Source organism: Callorhinus ursinus, unplaced genomic scaffold (genome assembly GCF_003265705.2).
Source record: "Callorhinus ursinus isolate GAN/ISIS: 27379988/994484 unplaced genomic scaffold, GSC_fseal_2.0 scaffold68, whole genome shotgun sequence".
Classification (NCBI taxonomy): domain Eukaryota; kingdom Metazoa; phylum Chordata; class Mammalia; order Carnivora; family Otariidae; genus Callorhinus; species Callorhinus ursinus.
Window position 1 is genome coordinate 624,623 of NW_027397130.1, and position 23,890 is coordinate 648,512.

The 23,890-nt window shown below is 55.5% G+C and overlaps 1 protein-coding gene and 1 non-coding gene across 2 annotated transcripts in view; one reads left to right on the forward strand and one right to left on the reverse strand.

Moving 5' to 3' along the window:
* Nucleotides 1-2,460: 2,460 nt before the first annotated feature.
* On the forward strand, nucleotides 2,461-2,532 carry TRNAQ-UUG (transfer RNA glutamine (anticodon UUG)). Its single transcript has one exon. It is a non-coding gene; the product is annotated as a tRNA-Gln (tRNA).
* A 2,715-nt stretch (nucleotides 2,533-5,247) lies between these two features.
* The window catches only part of NARF (nuclear prelamin A recognition factor), a 19,995-nt gene continuing 1,352 nt past the window's right edge, over nucleotides 5,248-23,890 (reverse strand). The window contains exons 2-11 of the mRNA XM_025859828.2: nucleotides 22,614-22,694; nucleotides 20,494-20,637; nucleotides 17,582-17,714; nucleotides 15,248-15,382; nucleotides 12,835-12,953; nucleotides 11,376-11,505; nucleotides 10,228-10,291; nucleotides 9,221-9,358; nucleotides 8,394-8,551; nucleotides 5,248-6,779 (exon numbers count right to left, since the gene is read on the reverse strand). Of these exons, the coding sequence (XP_025715613.1) occupies nucleotides 6,538-6,779; nucleotides 8,394-8,551; nucleotides 9,221-9,358; nucleotides 10,228-10,291; nucleotides 11,376-11,505; nucleotides 12,835-12,953; nucleotides 15,248-15,382; nucleotides 17,582-17,714; nucleotides 20,494-20,637; nucleotides 22,614-22,694 (1,344 nt within the window). The 3' untranslated portion in view covers nucleotides 5,248-6,537. The remainder of the gene's footprint in view (nucleotides 6,780-8,393; nucleotides 8,552-9,220; nucleotides 9,359-10,227; nucleotides 10,292-11,375; nucleotides 11,506-12,834; nucleotides 12,954-15,247; nucleotides 15,383-17,581; nucleotides 17,715-20,493; nucleotides 20,638-22,613; nucleotides 22,695-23,890) is intronic.

Here is a 23,890-nt window from a genome sequence, read left to right on the forward strand (position 1 = left end):
CAACACACGCGCCTGCGAGGCGCGGGGCGGCAGCGCGAGGACGCCGCGACCTGGGCGTACGCGCGAGCACGTGACCGGCCGCCCACGTGACGGACGGCGGCGGGGCGGGGCGGGGCGGGGCGGGGCGCCGCTGTCGGAATTGGGTCGTGGGACGGGCTGGGCCGGCGAGGCCGAGGGCGCGCGGTGCCAGGCGCGGGCCGGGACGTGGCACCGGGGTGAACAAAAGGGCTCCTGCCCGCGAGGGGGACGTGGCTTGGCGCCGACAGCGGCGCGTGCCCTCATCGGCGACCGCGCGACCCCACTGGCTTTGCCCCTGTGCCCTCGCTCGCGGGACGGTCCCGGGACGGGCTCGCTGCCTGGCCCTCACCGTGGCGCGCGGGCCGTGACCCCAAGCGGCGTCGCCTGCCTCCGGCCGCCGCCGCCGCGCCCGCTACCGCGCCTTCCAGTGGGCCGCCGCCATGCGAGCCGGCGCCAGGGCCCCCCGTGCCTTGTCCCCGGGCCGCCGGGTCCGGGGTCCGTCGTCCGCCACTGGGGCGGCCGCGGGAAGGGCCTGATGGACGGCTCTAGCGTCTGTCGTCCACCCGGCGGAGCCGTCCCGTCAGAGGTCTGCACCCACAGTGGAGGCCTTTGGGCGAGTTTTCCGGTGGGACCGAACCTTCTCAGGTTCCGGGCGCCCGCGGGAAGCGCATCGCGCGCTTGGCTTCGGCAGCAAGGCCCCTTGACGCCCGCCTCGGGGCCCTGCTGCTCGGAGCGGTAGCCGCGTCTGGTGCCGAGGCCCCTCTCCGCCCCCAGCTGGCCCGCGCCGGGGCTTGTCGGTCTCGACGGCACCCTCGAGAGCCTGGGGTGGAGGCCCCGGCGCCGCACGGCCCCCTGGCGCTGCCAGCCCATCCCGAGGGTTGGCCCTCGCGCCCCGCGGGGCGGTCAGCAGTGCCGGGGAAGCCCCGCCAGCCGGCTTTGCCCGGGCCCCACTTCCTCCGCCCGCCCCCGCCCTTGAACGCGCTTGGTGGTCGCGGTCGTGGCCTGAGGTCAGGGCTGCCCCCCAGCCCTGGGGTCTCATGTTTGCTTCCAGGCTCACCTCTTCTCTGCGACGGGCCGGGCAGCTGGAGGGCAAGCGAGCCAAGGGGCTGCAGCCCACGGGAAGCCCTGGCGAGGAGATGAGAGGGGAGGGAGGGAGGGCCGGGGACGCAGCCCTTCCGCCGGCGGAGGGCTGACCTCCCCTGAGCGAGGCCGCTGCTCCCGTTTGGGGGCCGCTCCGTCTGCGCCAGCGCCCACAGGGGCAGCAACTGCCCCCGACTGCCCAGGGCAGTGGCTGTGGCCGTGGAGCGCTTACCCGCCTCCTCCAGCCCTGCTCGTCGAACCCCCTGCCGCCGTGTCCTCTGAGCGTCCTGGCTGACATTGGCCTGCGTCTCCTCCTGATGCTTCTGTTGACTTGCCAGAGGAGACCACCATCTACAATGGCAGGTTCCGCACGTGCTTTTTACCTGAAAAGGTTCAACATGAAAGTTTTTTGTTTTTTTTTTCCTCAAAGGATTTATATCCAGAACGTTCTTGGGGGGAATAGTTCATACTTCTTTGAAAGGGCAGGGTTTTATTTATGGTTTTTTTTTTTCAAATTATAAAGATGAACAGCAAGGTGTCCTAACACTTGAAAGCAGTTTTGTATTGGAGAAACAACTTTATAGGTCACAGAAAAGTAGAAGACCAAGAGAAGAAGTAGAATTAAAAGAACAGTTTATTCATAATCGTGTGAACTAGGAGTCATTTTCAAATGATGGGGATAAACATTGTTTTTGTTCCTTTCCAAAACCCAACCATCACTACCATATTACAGAACCTGCCACCACGGCCCAGGGACACGGACACTCTGGGCTGTGACTGTTGTGTTTCTTGACTTTTTTGGTTTTTGTTTTTAACAAAAGGACATGAGTTCAGAGATTTCTTTCCACAAGAAGCTGAAGGAGGGAAAACAAAAGTCCACTTTACTTGTAAATGGGCATTTGCCTTGCCCTATTCCGGCCCCTGCAGGAGCCTGCCATCCTCGTTCCCCTGGCCTGGAGGGGCTGTGACCCCCAGACCTATCACAGTCAGGGCCTGGCCAGGTAGTGCCAGGGGAAGCAGAGTGGCGCAGTGGAAGCGTGCTGGGCCCATAACCCAGAGGTCGATGGCCCGAAACCATCCTCTGCTACATGCGCATCTTTTCCTGGGTGGTAGCCTGAAGACCTGTTCTGTCCCTGTCCGTTTCCCCATCAGGATGTGCAGGACTCATAGCTGCAGCCGGTCCCGTGGTGTAATGGCCAGCACTCTGGACTCTGAATCCAGTGATACGAGTTCAAGTCCCGGTGGGACCTGCACCACGTTTTGGTCCCCCTCCCCCTTTTATCTCTTGATCCCCACTTTGGTGTCCCTTCTTCCAGGTGTGCTCAGGCCAAGGGTGGCCCCACAGTGGCCCTGGTGTCTTGTGGTTCTATGGTGTAATGGTCAGCACTCTGGACCTTGAATCCAGCAATCCGAGTTCAAATCTCGGTAGAACCTGCCTCACCTGTGGCCCTTTTGTGCCCACCCTCCCCCCGCTCCAAGTCCCCGGTAGTGGGCAATGCAGTCCTCACCAGGACAGTCCGGTACCCTCCAGATCAGGGTCTCCTCTTTTGAGCTCATGAGGAGACCCGGGGTTGCAGCCTCCATTTTACCCCACTGGCCCCTCCATGGTCACCTGTCACCTTTTCCTTGCATGTCCACGCACCCAGGACCCCTCTTGTCCCTGTGCACTGCTGCCTGTGGCTCAGAGGACATGGTCTGGTGCAGGGAGGGTTGACTCTGAAACCTCTGCCCTCAGGGTGCATGGGGGCCCGGGACTCTTCTTGCTCCCGCTCCTAAGCACACCTCCCCAGAGACCTCCAGGTAAGGCCCCTTGAGCTGGGCTGTGTGGGTGGCTCGCCAGAGCTCCTGCTCCTTTCCCAGAGGGAGCACATGGATTTCCTGATCTCTTGTCTTTTCAACATGCACTTCCTTTCTCTAGCTGGACTTTAAAAAAGGGAGACCAAAAGGGGCTCGTACTGTCACTTTCGGGAAATGTTGAATTCCTTTTATTAGAGCAGATTTAAGAGTTCTGAGTAAAGGGCCAGGAGCCTAACTCTGCATCTGCTTCCCTTGTGACCTTGGAAAGACCCTGCCCTCTTGGGATATCAGCCTCATCTGTACAGTGAGGAGAGCTGGCCGAGCTGGTCCCCTGGGGTTCATGCCAGCTGCTGCACAAACGTGATTTCAGTCCTGCCCGACTGCTATGGGCCCCTGGGCCCCAACGTCCTCATTCCCGTTCTCCACTTGTCTTTGTGAAAATGGGCTCACGCCCCACTTGGGGCCCCGGTGAGGGCCCAGAGGAGCCTAGCTCCCCACACTGGCTCACGTATTATGACAGGGGCCTATTTTGAGGCCTCCTTGGTGACATACTGCAGATACTTCCCTATTTGTGCATAAAAAAATCTATGTTTTAACTGCCTCTCGAATCCCACTGTTTGGATATACAATTACTTAACCATTCTCCACCAAGGAACCTTGTTAGGTGTTGCAGGTTGTTTACTCTTAATGCAAACGTCCTGAAGAATGTCTTGTACTTGGGCGCCTGGGTGGCTCAGTTGGTTAAGCGACTGCCTTCGGCTCGGGTCATGATCCTGGAGTCCCGGGATCGAGTCCGCCGTCGGGCTCCCTGCTCGGCAGGGCGTCTGCTTCTCCCTCTGACCCTCCCCCCTCTCATGCTCTATCTCATTCTCTCTCTCAAATAAATAAATAAAATCTTAAAAAAAAGAATGTCTTGTACTTGCCCACTGGGCACCTGTGTGCGGTGCTGCTCAGGGAAGGTTCCCAAGAGTGAAACAGCTAACGGCTGGGTGGGAGCCTGCCCTTCTCACGGACACCAGTAACCAACTCCTAGGTCTGTTTATGTGTACGTATGTGTAAGCGTGCATACCTGTGTGTCTGTGTGCATGTGTACATGTGCAGGTATCGACGAGGATGTGCATGGGTGTGTATTCAATTTTCAAGTCAGTCTTCCGTCCTGGCACTTGCCCGTTTTCGAAATGTCTGGCTTATCCTTATTCAGAAAATAAGGTTCCAGTCTCCGTCCAAAAGGACATCATAGGCTCTGCTTCCCTGAACACGGGAGTTGAGGGTTCACTTGCTTTAGACAAGCGCTCTGGCTGGCTGGGAACAAAGCCAATGCCTGTGCGGAAGGAGGTGCGTCTAAGTACCAAGGTTGGGCCCCCGAGCTGAGGGAGACCACGTTATTGGCCAAGTGGCCTCAGTTTCCTCACCTAACACATCCGACCTAGACTCAGTGTGAGTCAGTGGTCTTTCCACTGTGGACAAGTGTCCAAAGTCTGCTGCTCAGCTTCGGGCCAGCAGCTGAGGCCACAGAACAGCCTCCCGTCAGCATCGTCACCTGAGGGCCTGCGACAGACAGTGCCCTTGCTCCATACCCTCGGCCAGCATCAAACTGATGGCGTAGGCAATCGGAGTTCCATTCCTCACTCACGCAGAGCTGAGGAGGAGGGACCGGTGTCTACACTGGTGGGAACCGGCCCAAGCTCTAAGCCAGGTGGAAATGGCATTAAAAATCTGGGCTCTGATATGGTCCAGAGCAGAGCACTGGAGGGCAGAGCTATTTGCCACGATGACCGACACGCATGCAAACCTGCTGGACACGTTCCCGGTCTGCTAGGTGGTGACTCAGAGTACCGTAGCCCTGATAACAGCATGCCTGGGGAGTGGCCGCTGGGTGTGATGTCAATCTGGGCTCACCCTGTCCTCCTCACACTGGGACCCACTGCTCACTAGCAGACACGCCGTAGGCATCAGCCCAGCCTGGCCATAGGGCCGCCCCCTCTTCTCTGCACGTTTGGCTGGAGTCAGGACGAAGGTGGCCATGACCCAAGATAAGCTGTGGAGGAGACCCAACAAGCCGTGGGATAATGCCCAGTCTGTCGGGCTCTGGCCACTGGAGATCTTTGCTGGAGCTGGAAGGGGCTGCTTTTGAAGCAAGAGGAAATGACCACACACTTGGCTGGTGGCTTTCTAGGCCCACTGAGGAGACACGGGAGGACAGTTCTCCTGCTCTGAGCCAGCCGTTTGGCTGGAGAAGGGCAAGGTGAGGTGAGGGAGGGCGTGGCCTGTGTGACATACGCATCTGTCGCAGAGCGCACCCTGGCCCCTGGCTGGGAGGAGCACCAGGTTCACGGATTCTCCACACACAGACCCATTCTTCAACTGTTTATTCCATAATCAGTTACCATAGAGGATGAACCCGATTATGAACAGACTGAAAGAAATACACAGTTTCACACGATACCCAGCTACCACCTGGACAGGTACCCCGGTCCAACACAACACAGAACACGATGAGGGGAACAGAGCCTGCGGAGGCTTTATGGTGTGGAGGGTTCAAGAGGAGCATCATCACTCGTGTTAACAAAATCCAAGTGCTTTGAAAATCCAACTCCAGGCCATTGGCAGAGGTGTTTCATTTCAAGGACACACCCTGATGTGCAGTGCCATTATTCCGTACATTTCTGGCTGCTTTGAGCCCTGTTTGTGGGTCAACTGCTTTCCCTCTTCCTCCTTAAGGTGTGCTCATGGGAGCAGCACGGGCTGCAGGAGGAGAGCCCCTCAAGAAGCACAGGCTGCGGGGAGGCATGACCGCAGCAGGATCAGGAGGGACAGAGGTGACCGCCTCTCGATCGCACGGCCTGGCTTACACGGGTGGCCCGTCTCTGTCCTTCCAACCGTAGGTACCTGGCAGCCTTGCCAGGCCTCCCCGCCTCACGGTGAGTCCACCTCAACGGCTGAATGAACAGGTGCGTGTCTGGGGCCTACAGCACCAGCACCCACAGGGCCCCCGGGTCAGCGGTCTGGTCCGGGAGGGGCTGCCACCTGCCACTCTCTGGCAGCCCAGCAGTGAGAGATGTGGCCCACTGTGGCCAGAAAACCTGGAAACGCAGATTTGTGTACCAGCCCCTGATTCCAAAAGGATGCAACTGACTCACATTCTGGCAAAAACATTTCAGGAGAAATGTAAGTGGGTAAAAATAAGAGCCGAATGGGGCAGACTGTGGACCGCGGCCCCACATGCCCTGCAGCAGCCCGCCTCCTGTCATCTCACATGATCTCTCTGAGGCACATGAACCTGAACTTCTGGGGTCCTAGCTCTTCACAGGACACGTTTTGGATTTTTTTCTAAGCCTAAAAGATAATAGTTTGTCTTCACTCTTGTTCTTTGGGATATTTTTCAGTCTTAAGATAAAAGGATACAGAAATTGGGGCAATCCTCCTCTCATGTCAAAATAATCCAGTCGCACACGTCACGAAGACATAGCACCACAGCAAACAGCGAGGGGGCCCCCAGCAAACAGGGGTAGATAATTCCGAAAACCCAGGTAGCAGCTGAGAAGCCGAGCGGTTTCCCTGCAGCGTCTCCGATGCCCTCGCTCCGCCGCAACCTCCCTCCCCGGGCAGCTGACGGAGCCTGCCTCCCAGCCGGGCCGACCTTTACCACTTGATGTCTCGGCTGACCGCAGGGAGCCCTGGGCCCTTGTACATGGTGTGCAGGGCCTCCTGGACTCTGGGGGAGTCGGCCCCATCCAGCCACTCCTGGTACAGCTCCTGCACATGGGCACTGGTCTCAGGGGGCCGCACAGGGATGTCCGCGTAGATGCCTTCCATCTGCCGCAGCAGTGCCTTGTCTGCGCGCCCATCCTCAGTCTGGGCTTGGCCTCTGCCGTTTAAACACCCTGAAAGACAAACAAGGACCTTATGCTTTTCCTCCTTTTGCTTTAAAGGGCATGGTTCTGGAACAGGAAAGGAACAGCAGTGGTGTGCAGGGGGCCAGAGCCTGGAGCTGGACTCTGGATGTGTGGGCCCTGAGGCCTCAAGACCCCCAGGTGGCAGGCGCATAGTCCCTTATGCTTCCGATTCTTACCTACATACCTTTCCAGAAAACTTGTTTTTACCTAAAAGGGAAGTAAGCTGCCAGCCTCTAGAACTGGCTGTGTACGCAGATCTGGACTTTCAGAGGAGCAGGAAGACCGCGAATGGGCAGCCAGCCACACCACTAGCATCTCATAAAGCCTCTGGGCACGGGTCCCCAACTGGGCGGGACTGGGGAGGGGGCGCGGGCCCATGACCCCACACCAGAGCCCACGCATCTGAGCACCACAGCCTAGATAAAGGGTCCAAATCCCACGTCCTGGTGCTGTTTACTCTCAAATGTATTCAATAATGGCATGATTTATAGGGTTAAGTTGATTTAAAAGAATTTATAGCAAACTGCCACCCTGGCCAACCGCTCTCCACTTGTCCCTTGGCAGTACCCACCAGCTGCACTTTTTAAAAAAAAGGATTTTATTATTTTATTTAAAAAGATTTTATTCATTTGAGAGAGGGAGAGTGAGAGAGAGAGAGCACGAGCAGGGGGAGTGGCAGAGGGAGAAGCAGGCCCCCCACGGAGCAGGGAGCCCGACACGGGACTCGATCCCAGGACCCCAGGATCATGACCTGAGCCGAAGGCAGACACTTCACCCACTGAGCCACCCGGGCGCCCCTCCACCCAGCTGCACTTTTGATCTCAAATCTCGAAGACACTCAGCCATGGCAGGTGACCCTGCTCACTTTCCCAGGGAGCCCACTCTCCCAAGGTCTGCTCCTATCCTCAGACCCCTGGCCCTAGCTCCCCCGCTGTTAGGGCACAGGTGAGTCTGCCCGGCCCCCACCCGTGGCTCAGGGGAGCTGGACACCCTACCCCCTCCACCGCAGACCCAGCTCACCACTGCCTCCTCACCCTCACTGTGTCAGTTCCTCCACACCCCCATATGCCCTCCCCTGAAGCTGGCAGGTTTTCGCCAGCACCCTGGCCATGCCTCCTCTCCTTAGGCAGGCTTGAATCTTGTGGGCCTTCCCCACTCAGTGGGGCACAGGTGGCCCCACAGCCACCTGGAGGCCATAGCATCCTCTCCCCGGACACCCGTACCTACTCCACCAGTAAGTGTCTGGCCTCTGCTGTGGGACCCCTGCCCTGGTGCCTCTCGTTGGTCTCCCCCGCTCCCCAATCCATCACTCGGGACAGAACCTGGCTACAGGTGGGGCCATCTGAACCAAATCAGGCTCTCAGCTGGTGCCACTCGAGCAGCGGCTCTTCTCTGGGACTATGTCCCCAGGGGCGTTCTAAGGGGACACCTGGCTCTTCTGCTATGTGGTGAGGGAAGGAGAGGGACCACTGTGTCACAACCACCAGGGCAGCATCCACAGTCCCACAAAGCTGTCAGAACTGAGCAAGGCCTGGGGTAGCCCACGAGGGCCTGCTTCCTCAGGGGATGTGGGGGCAGTGTGGCCCAGACCCCGCATCTTACCCCCGGGGCAGGCGAGCACCTCCACGAAGTGGTACGGGAACCTGCCCTTCTTCAGTTTCAGAACTACGTTCTGGACGTTTCGAAAGCCGTACGCAGCAGCGAAGCGTAAGAGAACCTCCCCGTTCTTTTCAAGGGTGACCTCCTGGAAGTCTTTGTTTCTGTAAGATGAACACAATGGATTTTTTTTTTTTTAAAGATTTTATTTATTTATTTGACAGAGAGAGACAGTGAGAGAGGAAACACAAGCAGGGGGAGTGGGAGAGGGAGAAGCAGGCGCAGGGAGTCCGATGTGGGGCTCGATCCCAGGACCCTGGGACCATGACCTGAGCCAAAGGCAGACGCTTAACGCCTGAGCCCCCCAAGCGCCCCAACAAAATGATTTTAATCTAGAGTCTTTCCTCTATGGCTGACAATCATTTTCTTTTTTTTTTTAAGATTTTATTTATTTATTTGAGAGAGAGAGAATGAGAGATAGAGAGCACTAGAGCGAAGAGGGTCAGAGGGAGAAGCAGACGCCCTGCTGAGCAGGGAGCCCGATGCGGGACTCGATCCCGGGACTCCAGGATCATGACCTGAGCCGAAGGCAGTCGCTCAACCGACTGAGCCACCCAGGCGCCCTGACAATCATTTTCTAATCTAAGTTTGAAATGTTAGCAAAATGAAAGACCTGAATAAAAACAAGGCTTTTTGGTCTTGGCTATTCTAAGCCCTATAAATAAGACAGCCCCCCACCCCAGCTCGCACACACGCACACACCACACACGCGCACACGCCCCCTGGTTTTGGGCAGTGTGCCCCGGACAGCAGTGCTGACCGCACAGGCAGACCTCAGGGTGCGGTAGGTGACCTCGCCCACGTCCTCGTCAAACAGCTGCTTGGCCGCGTGTCTGAAGACGTGCGCCAGGTACCCGTCGGAGCTGGCCCCATCATGGCGCCTCACCTCTTCCTCCTTCGGGCCTCCAAACCTTGCCAGGCAGAAGAGCAACACCAAGTAGGAGTCAGACTGCCACAGGCTTATGACCCCCCGTGAAAAGAGAAATTCTTTACAGATATTTAGACTTCAGGCAAGAATCTCACGTTACTGAGTTTTAAAAAAATCAGCACAGGCAGTCATCCGTGACCCCCGATGCCGAAGCAGCAGCCGAAGCCCCACTCCGTGCACTTGGCTGGCTACTCCCTTCTCTGCTGCGCCATCAGCGCGTCCCCCAGACCTCGATACTTGGGACACTTGGGACAGAGCTGGGAATCTGAGGGCTACCTGAGAGCATGTGCACGCGCCCCAGCAGGGACAAGAACAAGCACAGGCACTGAAGCCGCTTCAATTCTATACACCTCAGGGCAGCCTTCCACGAAAGGGCTGACTGCTGAGCAGCCCATGCTCGCCCTGCGCGAAGCCCGAGACATGCATGTGGTAGGAGCGCTGGTCGTTGGTTAGGGTTACCAGGACAGCAGAACCCTGGCCTGCTGTTCTTAGTGCAAAGGGACTGAGGGAGCTGCTTTTCCCCAGAGGTGACCCAGCCTCAGGCAGGTCCCGACACACAATGCCAGGGAACCCGTGGAATTCAGAAGTGGAGGGTGCGGACATGTAAATATCCCCACGGAAACCCAACTCCCCACACCCCCAGTGGGTGGCACTGCACACCAGGGCCCGCTCATGTTCCACTGGAGAGCTGGAAAGATGGCCTAGGGTCGTGGTGGGGGCTGAGCCACGACACAACAAATGGCAACCCCAGGTCGGGGGGGCCCCCACACCCCCATTTCTCTGCTACCCACGGCCTCATCATGAAGGAGGGAGGCCACCGACAAGGTGCCCCTGCCTGCAAAAGTCACTTACAGAGTGTCAACGGCAGCGTCTTTCACTGCCAGGTCACTTTGCTCCATTATCTGAACGATTTCACCTACAGACAAAGAATAGGCGTAAGGCACCATGGAAGGACCTACCCAGCCCATGCCGGCAGGACATCACGCTTCCTTAGGAGCTGCTTCTAAGATTATCTCCCCCACAGGAGCTTCTGTTAAGGTGACCTTGGGCACTGTCACTCTTACAGAGAGGAGGAACCCATCTCTAGCGCAGCATAACACTAATATGTAAAAATTCTGATAAAATGTAAGAGCAGAGTCCAATTCCTCCTTTTGCCCTTGAAACAAGGGATTTTGCAAACAATCTCTCCGTGTTTTTGTTTCTGAAGCAGAAAACTTTTGTGTATATCTGCCTATGGACAGAGGACCAAGACACAGTAGCTGCATTTACATAGTGTACGGTGGTGTGCACAGAGATGAACTGAGAATCAGAACCACTTTCCTACTTCCCTTTACACCAGGGTCCCCAGAAACCCTTGCTGGAGACAGCGAATGTTTACATCAACTGCCATGGCGTTACATGCACACAAGATGACTCAACATGTGAGAAAAACAGTAAAACTGATTCTGCATTCAAGAAAGAGGGGCCTGCCTATGGTTCTCATGAAAACCCGCCATTTACCAGGTAAGCAGATGCCCTCCTGTCTCCCTTCCCCTGGGGCCTGTGCGCTGGGGGCCCTTCCAGGTCTCAGGTCAGGGGACCGATGCCCAGGAGTCACTGCCCTCGAGGGCCTGAAGCGCAGCCGCTCGGGGTTATCAGACGAAAGCCACCCCTTGACAGCAGCATTCCGCTGAGCGGCTCTCGAGGGCGCCAGAGAATCATTTCCACCCCAGCACACAGAGAACCTGTTGCAGGCTCTCCGCCAGGTGCACTGGGCGGGGGCTGCTGGCAAAGTCACTGGAGCACCACCGGCCCCCAGCTTGACTCTAAATGAGAAAACCTCACTGTGTTGCCTGGTGCATGTTTGCTGTCGGCAGAGTCCGTCTCATGTGGGACTTCTTCATGCCGTGCGAGCGCTGCCCCCTCCAATTTCCTGCAGTCAAGCCCTCGGGGGTCCTGTCGTGACCTCAGAGGACGACCAGCCAGAGGCCCCAGTCGTACCCAGCACACCCACCCCTCACCTGAGGTTAGTACGCAGTCAGCACCCCGGGAGCCGTGGGAAGCTGTGGGAAAGTCTTCTCGAAGGGCCTCCAGTTTCTTATCGTAGCAAGGAGCCACAATAACATGGAAAATCTTGTCGGGGGACAGGTTCTGGGGAGAAAGAGCAAACCCTGCTTGGGGCTGTGGGGCTGTGGGGAAGTGAGGACGGGCAGCTGAAAGCTGGTGCCCACAACTACCCCCCGCCCAAGGTGCTTTCTCATGTGCTGAGGCCACTCTGGACCTGAGCCCAGCCTCCTGCAGACCAAGCTGTGACCTGTGCCTGCCTCGCAGCTGCACCATCTCCCACCTCGGGGCTGAGCCACCCACAACCCGGAAGGTCCAGCAGCCTGAGACACCAGGGAAGAGCTCAAGAGAGCTGAACCAGCTTCCCGCCCCCCAGACCTATGCACACGCTGACCAAACACCACTAAGGAAAGCCACTGCTGGACTGTCGCCCGGGCTGGCGGACCCTCCAACTTTCCGGAAGCTTCCCAAGTGACACCTATTAGGGCAGCCCCTGTGGTGCCTGAGGCTGAGCTGGAATCAGCAGCCACATCAGCAGCTGGAAGTTGCCGAGTGGCCTCTGTGGTGAGGCCTCGGCAGAAAGGCCCTACTTGGGGCAAAGCCCAAGGACAGTGCCCGGCTGTCCCTCAGCAGGCCCACAGGACTGGTGACCCTCAAGGACTGGCACACTCCTGGATTCCCCCAACAGTGGGGGCAGGGCAAGCACGAGGGATAAAGTCCCAAAGTTCATTCCTCTGCCCCCAAAGTGAACAAGGCTGTCAAAGGAGTGTGGCTTCCTAAAGCGGCTTTGGGTCTGTGGGGTCCCTATTATTGCTGTGTTCTCCAGTTTCTCCAGGGCCAGACCTCACTGGTTCCCTGGAGAGATGTATCCTCTGACTGAGGACTGCGGGCACTCTGGCAGCTGGGGAAGCGGCCACAGGAGGGGGCCACATCATGGGCGCCACTGGGGTGTCGGGGACCTCCGGAAGGAAGCAGGCCTGGCCTCTGCCAGGGTTCCTGAGGCGGCCCTGGATGGCATGCAGGGGGTCTGAATGGGGGCCTGCAGTGGGGAGGGACAGCACAGGGACCAGCTAAACATGGGGTGCCACCCACAGGGGGGACCCAGGGCAGGTGAGGGATGTGGGAAGGCCTTTAGGAGCCTGGCTGGGAGTTTTCCCATCATGTGAAGGCAGAAGTGGCTAAGGGAGTCGCATGCCTACTCACTGTGGTCTAGGGGACAGGCCAGGACCCCACAACAGGGCCTCCTTCATTGCAAGCATCTCTGGGGGCAAGGCCAGCCACCCCCCACTGCCCCTGCCTTACCAGGATAGACAGTGTTTCCACTCGGTCTAGGGCCAAGACCACCCTGGATGTGCCCGGTGGGAACGTCCCCATCTCCCAGCCCATGTGCTGCCCTCTGGGAGGTAATCAGCTTACCTGCCGTCTGGCGAAGTAATCCTTTACCAGAGAGCCCATGATCTGTTGGGGAGACTTGGCGGTGCAGAGGTGGGGGGTAACAGGGTGGCCCAGCACCCGTTCGGCGTATCGGACCCAGCCTGGGGAGAGAATGGTCCCGTCACCTCCTCACAGTGGCTTCCTTCTCCCTTCCGTCACACACGAGGAATTCTGAGCTCCCAGACCCCGTCACTTGAGGTAAAGCCAGACACCTCCTCATGTGACCTCCCAGGGAATTCGGGCACCTTGGGCCCCAAGGACCCTAGGTGCCTATGCCCTAGACTGGAAGATGCCCCTGCCAGCCCTTGACCAGAGAGGATGGAGTGGAAGGAAGTGAAAACTGGCGCACTGGATCCCCCCAAAGAGGAGGACAAGTTTAGAGGAGCATCCTCCCAGGGCACTGGGCCCCACTCGGCTGCAGAGCTGTTCTTGTCAGAAGCCACAAAGCCCACCCAGCTTTACTCACCTATTGGAAGCTAACAGCGAACAACTGCCCACTTTTCAGGACAAGGACAGAATTTCACACGCCTGGGTGACGGTGAGAAATAGCACACATGCTCCACGCCTAAGTGCGCAGCCTGGTACTGAGCATTTCCTGAGTCGCCGAGGGCCGCTGTGCCCTCTGGGCTCACCCCTGCTGCTGGGGTGTCCAGTGGGGACATGGGTCAGAGAAGACCTGCGGGAGCCAGAGCCCGCCTCCTTCACCTCCTGGGCATAGCCTGGCGAGAGGCAGACACCACGGACAGGTGTGCACACCACAGCATCACGGGGGCGCACAGAGGCAGAGTGAGAAGCTGCGCATCAGACCCCAGGGACAGTCAGCTGCCTTCCCATGACCACTCCTGGCCAGGAGAGCAGCAGGAGTGCTGGACGACGTGACAATCCCGTAGGAACAAACTCAAACCCCGTAGCCATCACCTGCATGTAGGCCTGAGTGTGCAGAGGAAACGTCTGTGGTGACCTACAGAAGCTCCTAGGAGAGTGGTCCCTGGAGGGACTCTGGTTTTTTTTATTACCGTATGATGTATTATTTGTTTCAGAAGTACAGGTCTGTGATTCATCAGTCTTACACGATTCACAGTGCTCACCATGGAGGGACTCTCCTTATCCCTTGCCTCTGAACATTAAAAACAAAAAACTGCCAAAAACAGTGGGCCTTTGGGGGCCCAAGGCCCCACGCACCGTGAGTCTGGCTTGGCAAGGCCCTGACCACTCCGGCCTCACTACCAGGCCGGCACCTCCAGACGTGGCTCTCCGGCAGATGGCATCTCTGTGCTGCAGGCAAGCTGCTGTGGGCTGGCCAGGGGCACCACGCAGCAGGCAACGGTTTGGCAGCAGGTAAGGGCCGGGGCCCACTTTGGATGCCCAGCCTGTGGGGCAGGGGGCCAAGCAGGGACGGGGAGGAGGAACCAGGGTCCCAGGGTCCAAGGGCCCCCAGTGGCCTGCATCTGAAACCAGACAGGTTAGCACTTTCCTGAGGAGCCCTCTGATCAGGAACTTGTTACTAAACGCTGCCCGGGGGCAGACACACCGGCCTGTGGCCTGGACAGCCCCTGCTGGCTCCCATGGAGACACGAGAACGGAGAAGTGACTGTGGGCTTCCCAGCAGCATGGGGGTGACAACAGCACTCACGTCCTACCTGGGCGCTGGCCCTTTCCTATAGAACTGCAGACTGCCCCCTCCCCCTGGCCACCACTGACAGGACGGGACAAGAGGGGATGTGCTTGGAGAAGTGGCCTGGCACGAGGCACCCAGGAGCTCTGCAGAGGTACACCCCACAGGAGACATCCCTCAGTCTGTGGGCAGCAAGTGCACCCCAAGACCTACGAGCCCTGCATGAGAAAGCCATGCCCAGTGAGCCAGCACAGAACTGCCCACAGCCCTGATTCTATCTGCCAGGTCAGATCACCTGACCTTGATGTTGCTTTCATCTCCTTACCCTGTCATAGGGAAGCAAAAACAACAATGCTGATTGTAGACAAGGTTTAGTTTTGAACCAAATCTCACCTCATGTCCCTGAACTTGAGAAATGACATGAACCTGAACCAGTTATAGTTCTGACATACTTGGGTATAAAGAACTCCGAGGGAAAGTGCATCATGGTCTAGGAAGAACATTCTAGAAGCTCCAAACCTACACTTGAAGAGCTCAAGACCCTGGATGCAGCAAGTATCAGGCCAGATGCGGGGAGGGGGGGCGGTGAGGTGGGGGGGGCTCTGGGGTGGACCTGCTGGGGTCCCCACCAGCACTCCACTCCCTCCTGGTCTAGGACGCACAGGGTGTTGGGCCTGTGACCTCTGACCTCACCCATCTCTGCTCCTGCCCCTAACGCAGACCCGTGAGAAATGGTGCCTCTGGCGCACGGAGGCGCGGCAACTGGCCCTGGGTGCTCACCTGGACAGGCGGAGGTGAGCATGGGCAGCGCTGGCTCTTCCTCGCTGTGCTGCTGGTATCGACGCACGAATTCTTTCTGACTCTCCAGGATGCTGAAATCCGCTGCTATTGTTGTATCGAAGACATAGTGCACCCCTGCAGGAAAGAGGGTACACCGAGCTTCTCATCACCTAACGGAGGGCCCCTGGGAGTCTGCAGACTCCACAGGCACCCCCGAGCTCTGTGCCTCCCTCTCACCCCCTTTGCACCAAAAACCGCATAAGCCCAGGACTGTGTCTTACCTTTTCCTTTAAACAATAAACATGGATCATTTTTCATAAGAAAATACGTATGTTTTCTCTCTTGCTTCCTCTCGTTCTATGTCTATACTTACGTAAACACCTCACAGTAGCCATAAAGTTAACGGAAGATTACAAGACACCAGCAGCACTCTCTTCCAGTCAGTGGTTAGATTTCATTCTGTGATGATCCTTGGTATCTTTAAATAAACTGGCAGCCCTTACCTTTCTGATGGCCACAATTTTTATGCTGATTTGTAACTAGCTATCTTTTTTCTTCTTTTTTAAGCTTTTAGCATTTTTTAAAAAAGATTTTATTTATTTGAGAGAGAGTGTGCAAGCAGGGGGAGGGGCAAGGCGAGAGGGAGAAGCAGACCCCGCACTGAGCACAGAGTCTGACGTTGGAGCTTAATCCCAGGACCCTGAGATCATGACCTGAGCCGAAATCAAGATTTGGAGGCTTAACTGACTATCCCATCCAGGTGCCTCTTTTTAGCTGTTTTTTAAAAATAAGTTTTCTTAATACTGGCACATAAACCTGAAACAAAACATATACTTTTAATAATTTTAACAAAGTAGATTAAATAACCTTATTATCTGCAGCCACACAATTTTTCTTAAAAAGAAACATTATAATGTCTAAGTATCATCTTAAACTATTACCTTAAGTGAGTTTTCTTATGGATATATTTTACTAACATGTAATGCCCAACCCTTTACTTTAAAAAACTCTCTCCCCAAATAGGGCCTTTCACTATGAGAAGAGAGAGTATCTAGGAACTTTGGTAAAACCTGAAGCTTTTTCAGATCCTGAGCATGACGCAACGACTACAACCATGCTCGTAGCTGTGGCCTAGTCTGGCAGTAGGCAGTGCGTGGAGAAACCAGTCCATGCCAAGTGCTTTAAGGAGCAGGTGTTTATTCCAAGTGTCACCTTATTTTATTAGTAATCCCCCACGTGTTTAGGTCTTTAAACGCCACTGCAGGGTGCTTGGGTGGCTCATTTGGTTAAGCATTTGACTCTTAGTTTCAGCTCAGGTCATGATCTCAGGGTGCTGGGATCAAGACCCATGTTGGGCTCTGTGCTCAGTAGGGAGTCTGCTTGGGATTCCCTCACCCTCTGGCCCTCCCCCAGCTGACGTGCTTGCACAAACACTCTCTCTAAAATCAATCAATCAATTTAAAAAAAGCAGCCACTGGGCGCCTGGGTGGCTCAGTCAGTTAAGTGTCTGCCTTCGGCTCAGGTCATGATTCCAGGGTCCTAGGATGGAGCCCTGTGTTGGGCTCCTTGCTCCGCAGGGAGTCTGCTTCTCCCTCTGCCTCTCTCTCTCTTTCTCCCTCTGTTTCTCATGAATAAATGAATAAAATCTTAAAAAAAAAAAAAAAAAAGAAGCCACAGCAGAAATATCGAAACTCATGTTGGCGAGTGCCTCCAGCCCTCCTCTCCTGAGCCCGCCTGGTGGTCGTGTGCTTGAGGACACCCCGGGGGGCAGACCCTGCACAGAGGGTGGGGGCTCGGGGTTGGGCAGTCTAACAACAGCGGACAACACAGAAGCCTTCTCATCGCTACTTTGGATGGTACCATTCCAGCTCATTCCCATCTGAGCTCTTGGGCATATTTGAGAGGGACTATCTTCCTTTTTTGTGCACAGGAGACAGCCCATTCCCTCCCTGCTCTGCTCTTCAGAAAGCATCCTGGGAAACCAGATGCCGGTCATCTTGCAGATGTGATGCTCTATCATATGCCCTCCATGGGCCGTGGGAGCCGGGGCGAGACCATACTCCTCAGCGAGCGCGGGAGCCTCCTACATGTCCCTGCCACCCCATCACCTGCTGCTCCTGGAGGGCCAGCCACAGACATCACACAACACCCGTCTGCACAGCAAGGGGGTGAGGGACGCCTGCCTATCGCGGGTCAGAGGCAGGGTCCTCTTAGTTTCTCGAGGTGCCTGTGGAAGTCTGGTCTAGGCTGTGCCCCTGGGAGCCGAACTCTGGAGACACAAAGGGCAGCTGTAAGCTGGCCTTGTAGACTCACAACAATATCAAGGTGCCTCACCCAGACTTTTGAGGAAGCCGCAGAGTCTTCTAGATGCATCAGTCACACTGAGGCGGAATTTGGCAGCAAAATAAGGCAAAGACTGAGGACACACCGACACTACCAGCACCTTGTGCTGTGAGGTATCACACTTCTGGGAGAAAAAGAGAAGAGTGTCACACGTGTGGTGACTACACAGAGTGAAGTAAGACACCGTGATAAAAAATCCAGTCAAACAGAATGTAGTAACTGTTCTATGAAAACACTGATAAACTATACATGCACTAGCAAGTATAATTAAGGAAACGGAAAAAAAATTAGGATTAAAAAGTGTGACATCCCAGAGATTTTGTCAATTTTTAAAAACAATACTCTATCAATAAATGCGAATACCTGAATGAAAGTGGATAATTTTAAAGGAAAAAAAATTACAATATTGGCCCATAAATAACTAAAATGACCCAATAACAATTTAAAAATACACACACACCAATATGTTTCAATTACAACAAAATACATACACACGGAAACAGTGTCCAGAGGTCTGTCCCCAAAGAGGCCTCAATCCCTGGTCATTCTGGCAAACTGTAGAATATATATATTTACATACATGTATACATATACGTATGTATGTGCGTGTGTGTCTGTATACATACATATACAAATATATGTGTTTTATTTTTTTAAGAAAGAGAAGAAGAGAGAGCAGGGGGTGGGGCAAAGGCAGACGGAGAGAGAGAGAAACTTAAGCGGGCTCCACGTTCAGCACAGAGCCCAATGCAGGGCTCGATCTCATGACCCCAAGATCACGACCAGAGCTGAAACCAAGAGTCAGAGGCTTAACTGACCGAGCCACCCAGGCTCCCCAAATTATAGGATATTTTTAAGGATTGGATCATTCTCACCTCCTATAAACTGTTCTAAAAAATACTGTGTGGGGGGCGCCTGGGTGGCTCAGTTGGTTAAGCGTCTGCCTTCGGTTCAGGTCATGGTCCCAGGGTCCTGGGATCGAGCCCCGCATCGGGCTCCCTGCTCAGCGGGAAGCCTGCTTCTCCCTCTCCCACTCCCCCTGCTTGTGTTCCCTCTCTTGCTGTCTCTCTCTCTCAATTAAATAAATAAGTAAAATCTTAAAAAAAAAAAATTCCTGTGTGGGATGCCTGGGTGGCTCAGCTGGTTGAGTGTCTGCCTTCGGCTCAGGTCGTGATCCCGGGGTCCTGGGATCGAGCCCTGCATCGGGCTCCCTGCTCAGCGGGGAGCCTGCTTCTCCCTCTCCCTGCCACTCTCCCTGCTTGTGCTCATTCTGTCTCTCTGACAATAAATAAAATCTTTTTTAAAAAATGCTGTACAAACATGAAACCACAAGGCTATCAATATCCTGAGACCAAAACTGATACTGGCAGCTCAAGAAATCCCTACAAAGATATGAACAATTCATCACTAACACAAGGGACATAACCCAGGAGAGCAGCATGGGCAAGGATGCTGGCATTAGAAAGTCTCCCACGTGACCCTCTAACCTGGAGTTTAGGGCAGATACAGGATTACCATGACAGAGCTGCGTGGGTCAGACGTTGTCAGCAAGTTAGTAAAGGGGAAACCTGAACAGTGGTATCTGGGGGCAAACCTTCCACCACAGGTCTGAGGATTGGTCTGGTCTCACCGCTGGGGCGTGCAGGCCCAACCGGATATGGGAAAGACGGCATGATTCCTGCTTCTGAATGCATCCCAACAGAAATGTGGAAGCAGGAATCGGGGGAGAGTGTGAATCAGTGGAAGCAGGAATCGGTGTGAGTCCTAGTTGCTAACAGAAGAGGCAGGGCAGAGGGCGGTCTGTCCCCAGCCCCAGAAGCCAGACTCAGTGCTTCCAATCCTTTCATCTGATGCCCTGCCAGGGAGGTCTCCAGGCCTCACTGCATTCTCACTCAAACGTCCCCTCCCGAGGGAGCTGCTTTGTGACCAGCAGGGGGTCAGACTGAGCCCAGGGCGAAGGGCAGCAGAGCAGAGAAAGGGAAATTGCGGTGTGATTGCATGAGCAGCTGGCTCAACCAACCCAGAACCTCCCCTACGTCCAGTGTCCTGAAATGACCATTTCTTTATTCTTTATGCCAGTTTCTGTAGCTGAAATGCTGACTGGTATGCATTTCTACCAGAAGTTTCTACAAACATCTACTTAAGAGTAAAACTTCTCACTGAAGTCTGAATCGAGATGTTAGTGTGGGGGGAGCTAAAGCCATTTGTTCGGAGGAGGAGAAGCAAGGGCAGGCGGGGACTGCCGCCCGCTCGCGGACCTCCCGGCGGACCTGACCACCGGGAAGGGGACAGGCACAATGCCGGCAACAGAAGGACATGTACTTGTCTCTGAGACCGTGACCTAAAGATGCTGATGTGCCGGGAACACGCCACAGGGGTGGTGGCGAACACGCACAACACTGCTCGGCTCTGTGCTCTGTGCTGGGTGCCCACCTGAAGCCACAGCCCTCACGCACTCTACCTCGCTCGGGCGCACAACTGTTACCGAGACGGCGGTGGGGGCTCCCAGCAGCACCTGCACTGCTGCGGGCAGGGTGGGTATGGGAACACTTCCTGAGAGCAGCCGTGAGCGAGGGGCAAACGCAGGTGTGCGCTTCAGCCCCTCTGCCCCACCGCCCTTCCTTGCACCTGTCCGAAGCTGAGTGACACAGCTCTACAGGACAGCTGAGGGGCACAGCCTTGCCCCAGCCCGACAAGCCCATCAGACCAGAGTCCTGCCTCTGGGAACAGACTAGGGACCTCGAGTCCTACCACGTCGGTGAGGGAACGTGACCCTGGGCGGGGGGCTCTAGAGAGGGCTGACGCCGGCAAGGGACGTAGGGCCAGGGCTGAGGTGTGCGCGCCATGCCCAGCAGAGGCTTCCGTGCCTCACCCTCCCCGCCGCCCCCCAGCAGGGGCCCTACCTTATTAAGGTGCAGAACGCGGAAGAAGTCCTTGGCATTCTGCTGGGAAACCTGGAGCCCTTCCTCAGCAGTCACACAGCTGTCACACGCCAGGCAGTCACTCAGAAATATCTTGGCATCGGCCAACTTATGGAATTCTCCCTTCTACAAAAGAAAGATGTTTTGGTCTGATTCTTCAATAAAGACTCTAACATGTGCTTCTCTAGGGAGAATGACAGCATGAGACCAACACAGAACATGGACACCTCGGACAACACAGAGCCGGAGGGCCCTAGAACAGGCCACAGGGACACCAAGGAGTCACATGGATGACAATCCAGGGTGGGAGGACAGCACTGTCACATGGTGGAAGAAATCTACACTCCTGGGCCTCAGGCGCTGGCCCGGCGCCTCTCTGCCCTACGTCCCCTTCTGTGTTGCCCTTGGGGACTCCCACTCTCAGTCTGCTCTGTACTCCCTGGTAAGCTCATCAAGGCCCATGGCTCCCCAAGGAAGCTGGTAGCCTGGCTTCAGGAGGTCTGAATGGGGCCCAAGAGTTTGCACTTCTAACAAGCTCCCAGGTGGGTCCAGAGCTGCCACTTGGAGGGTCTGGAGCACAGGGCCTGGCACACAGCTGGGGCCCAGCAGATAATGCTGTGCTACCCGGAGAATCCTGGCGCTCTGTCCCTGCAGAGGTCTCCCTGAGCACACTCTGTGCCGTTCCCAGGACTTCCTCTGTGCCGTGTGCTGTGCACCACACAGTCCTTCTTTCTGCAGGCTCTCCTGGGCCGGGTCTGGCCCTCCCCACCTGTCCTGTTCCTTCTGCCCTCTCCTGTCTCAACATGTGCATTCTGCAGAAGACTGTCCACCACCTTCTCTCTAATCAGCCTCACTTCCCAGAACAGTGTCAGCTCCCCCAGCCCCCAACACCTCTCCAACCTTCACCTCCAGTGGAGCTCTTTCCTTCCCCAAGCTCCAGACCGCCATCCCACAAGGAGCTCAGTGTCTGTGGAACTCAAATTGCACTCAGTTTCCTGCGCTGCATCCTCTATCCTGCTTTTGCCACTGTGGTGGACTGCCCAGGCCCCACCACCCCGTCTCCCAGGTCCTTTCCCTCATTCTCCCCTGCTCTAGCCACCTAAAGCCAACTGCCTCCATCACCCGCCTCTCCCCCCACATATGATCTGTCCCCTCCCCCAGACCACTCTGTGCACCCCTCCTCTGACCTGCTCACCCTACTGGGGTGCCGCCCACTGTGCTGGCAGGACGCCTGCTGAGGCTGTGCACACACCTTATCTCTGCGTTACCACAGCCCTGGGAGAGAAGGAACCCAACTCCCCAGGTCACCGATAAGGAAACTGGGGCTCCCGGGTTTAGATATCTGTCCGAGGTGATGAGGCCAGAGGGTAGGTGTGGGAGGCGCCAGGCACTCCCTGCTTCTTCTGCCTTTGCACCCCGGGTGCCTGCCTCATCTGCTGCTTGCCAAACCCTACAGCTGCCAGAGCACGGAGCTGGTACAAGAGGGACTACATCAGTCCTGTCAGTCCAGACCTTGTGTCGGGGTCACCAGACTAAAGTGAAACCTGCTGCTGTCCACGTTGCCAGCTCTCCACTATTGAAGTCAGTACCAGTCCTTTCCAAGGGAAGAGTGACCTCCCCTACCCAGTAAACTTAAACCATCACCACTAGCTAAGGGGGATTTAAACCCTCAAGAACAGAGTTAGAGAAGAAACCACTAGAAAAATAAACTTACAGGATCATGACATTTGAATTATTTTTTAAATTACCTACCTAAACTCCCATTTTACAGAATGAAACTTTTCATTAAAAAAGTTGGAGACCTAAATATTATACCATTATTTCTAATCAATGACTGAAGATGATATTTTTCTTTGCTCTTTACAGTTTGTTTTGGCTGGGTGTACTCTGAGAACACTTGCTTTTGGGCACTTCTGTCCCAAAGGTCACATGCCTAGGAATGACCACCCTGCATGCCCACGGCAAGCCCCCCCGCCCCAGGGCGCCACTTTAGGATCTTCTTTCTTAGAGCAGTGGTGTGCCAGGGACATGAGCCCTCGAAGAGGAGAAAAACAGCCCCAGCCATTTACTCCAGGCTAATGCAAAACTGAGAAATTACTTGCCTCTCCATTCTCCTGAGCCAGACTTGGTACATCAACTGAAGCATTCTCTTGGTCCTCGGTTTTTGTTTTCTTACTACATTCCTTGAAAAAGCAAAGGAACATATAAAAGTACTTTTAATCTGATTCTCTCAACTTAAAAAGATGTATGTACACTCTGATCCATTAACCTCCTGTGTAGAAATCCTCTCTACAAAAACAAAAGTACCTGGACTTGTGGACACACATGCACACCCTCCTCTACCCGTCCTTGCAGTAACTGAAAGCTAGCAGCAACGTGGCCTTCCACCAACAGGTAAATCAACACCGACAGCCTGGATACTTGTTACATTTAGAATACGATGAACTAGAATTATGTGTAATGCTTTGAAAATGTATCTCTGTAAAATGTTAAATAAAAAAAAGGGGAAATGATGGAATATTTATATGATCTAATTTTTGGAAAAACAAACAAAAAATCCCCATCCCCACAACGAATGGCTCTTTATGTTATCAGCCTAGAAGCAAGTGTGGAAGGCTACCCCGGTCACTATGGTTACCCAGATGGAGCGAACGACCAGCCCTGTCCTTCCTACATTCCTGTTTTGTTACTACAATCACGTAAGTTGTATAACAACTCCTCAAAAACACGTTTTGATCAGTTTCAATCATCCACATCAAGAACTGTGCTGGCTATGACTGCCCTGAGTGGTAACAGAAGTTTGTTTTTCTGGGTTTGTTTGTTTTTCTCCCCCCCTTTGGCTTCAAACATATTTAGAAAGGACAGACAAGTGCACCGAGAACTGGAAAGACCCAGCACGAGCCCAAATGTAACGTGACTACAAGGCACCTGGAAACGAAACCTGACCCGCAGTGGCGCCGGGCATCTGGCAGGTTCAGCGTCCGCAGCTCACCAACCACCTGCAGTCGCCCTGGACCCAGTAAAACCCGAACCAGTTGTCACACAGGAGACCAAGTCTGCGAGATGACGCGGACGCACAGGAGCCCGGAGCGGCTGATTCCGGAGACGGGGGACTGGGGGCCGGGGGACCCGGGACGGCGCCACGGCCCGCACTGCCCACTCTGGGCACCAGGGCTCCCGGAGGCTGGTAACCGCAGGCAGCTCCGACCCCCGGCTCCGACCCTGACCCGACCTGACTCCCTGACCTCGAACAGCCCCGACCCCGGCCGGACCGAACCGAACCCCTGACCCCCAGCAGCACCGACCCCGGCCGGATTGACCCCCTGACCCCGAGCAGCACCGACCCCGGCCGGACTGACCCCCTGACCCCCAGCAGCAC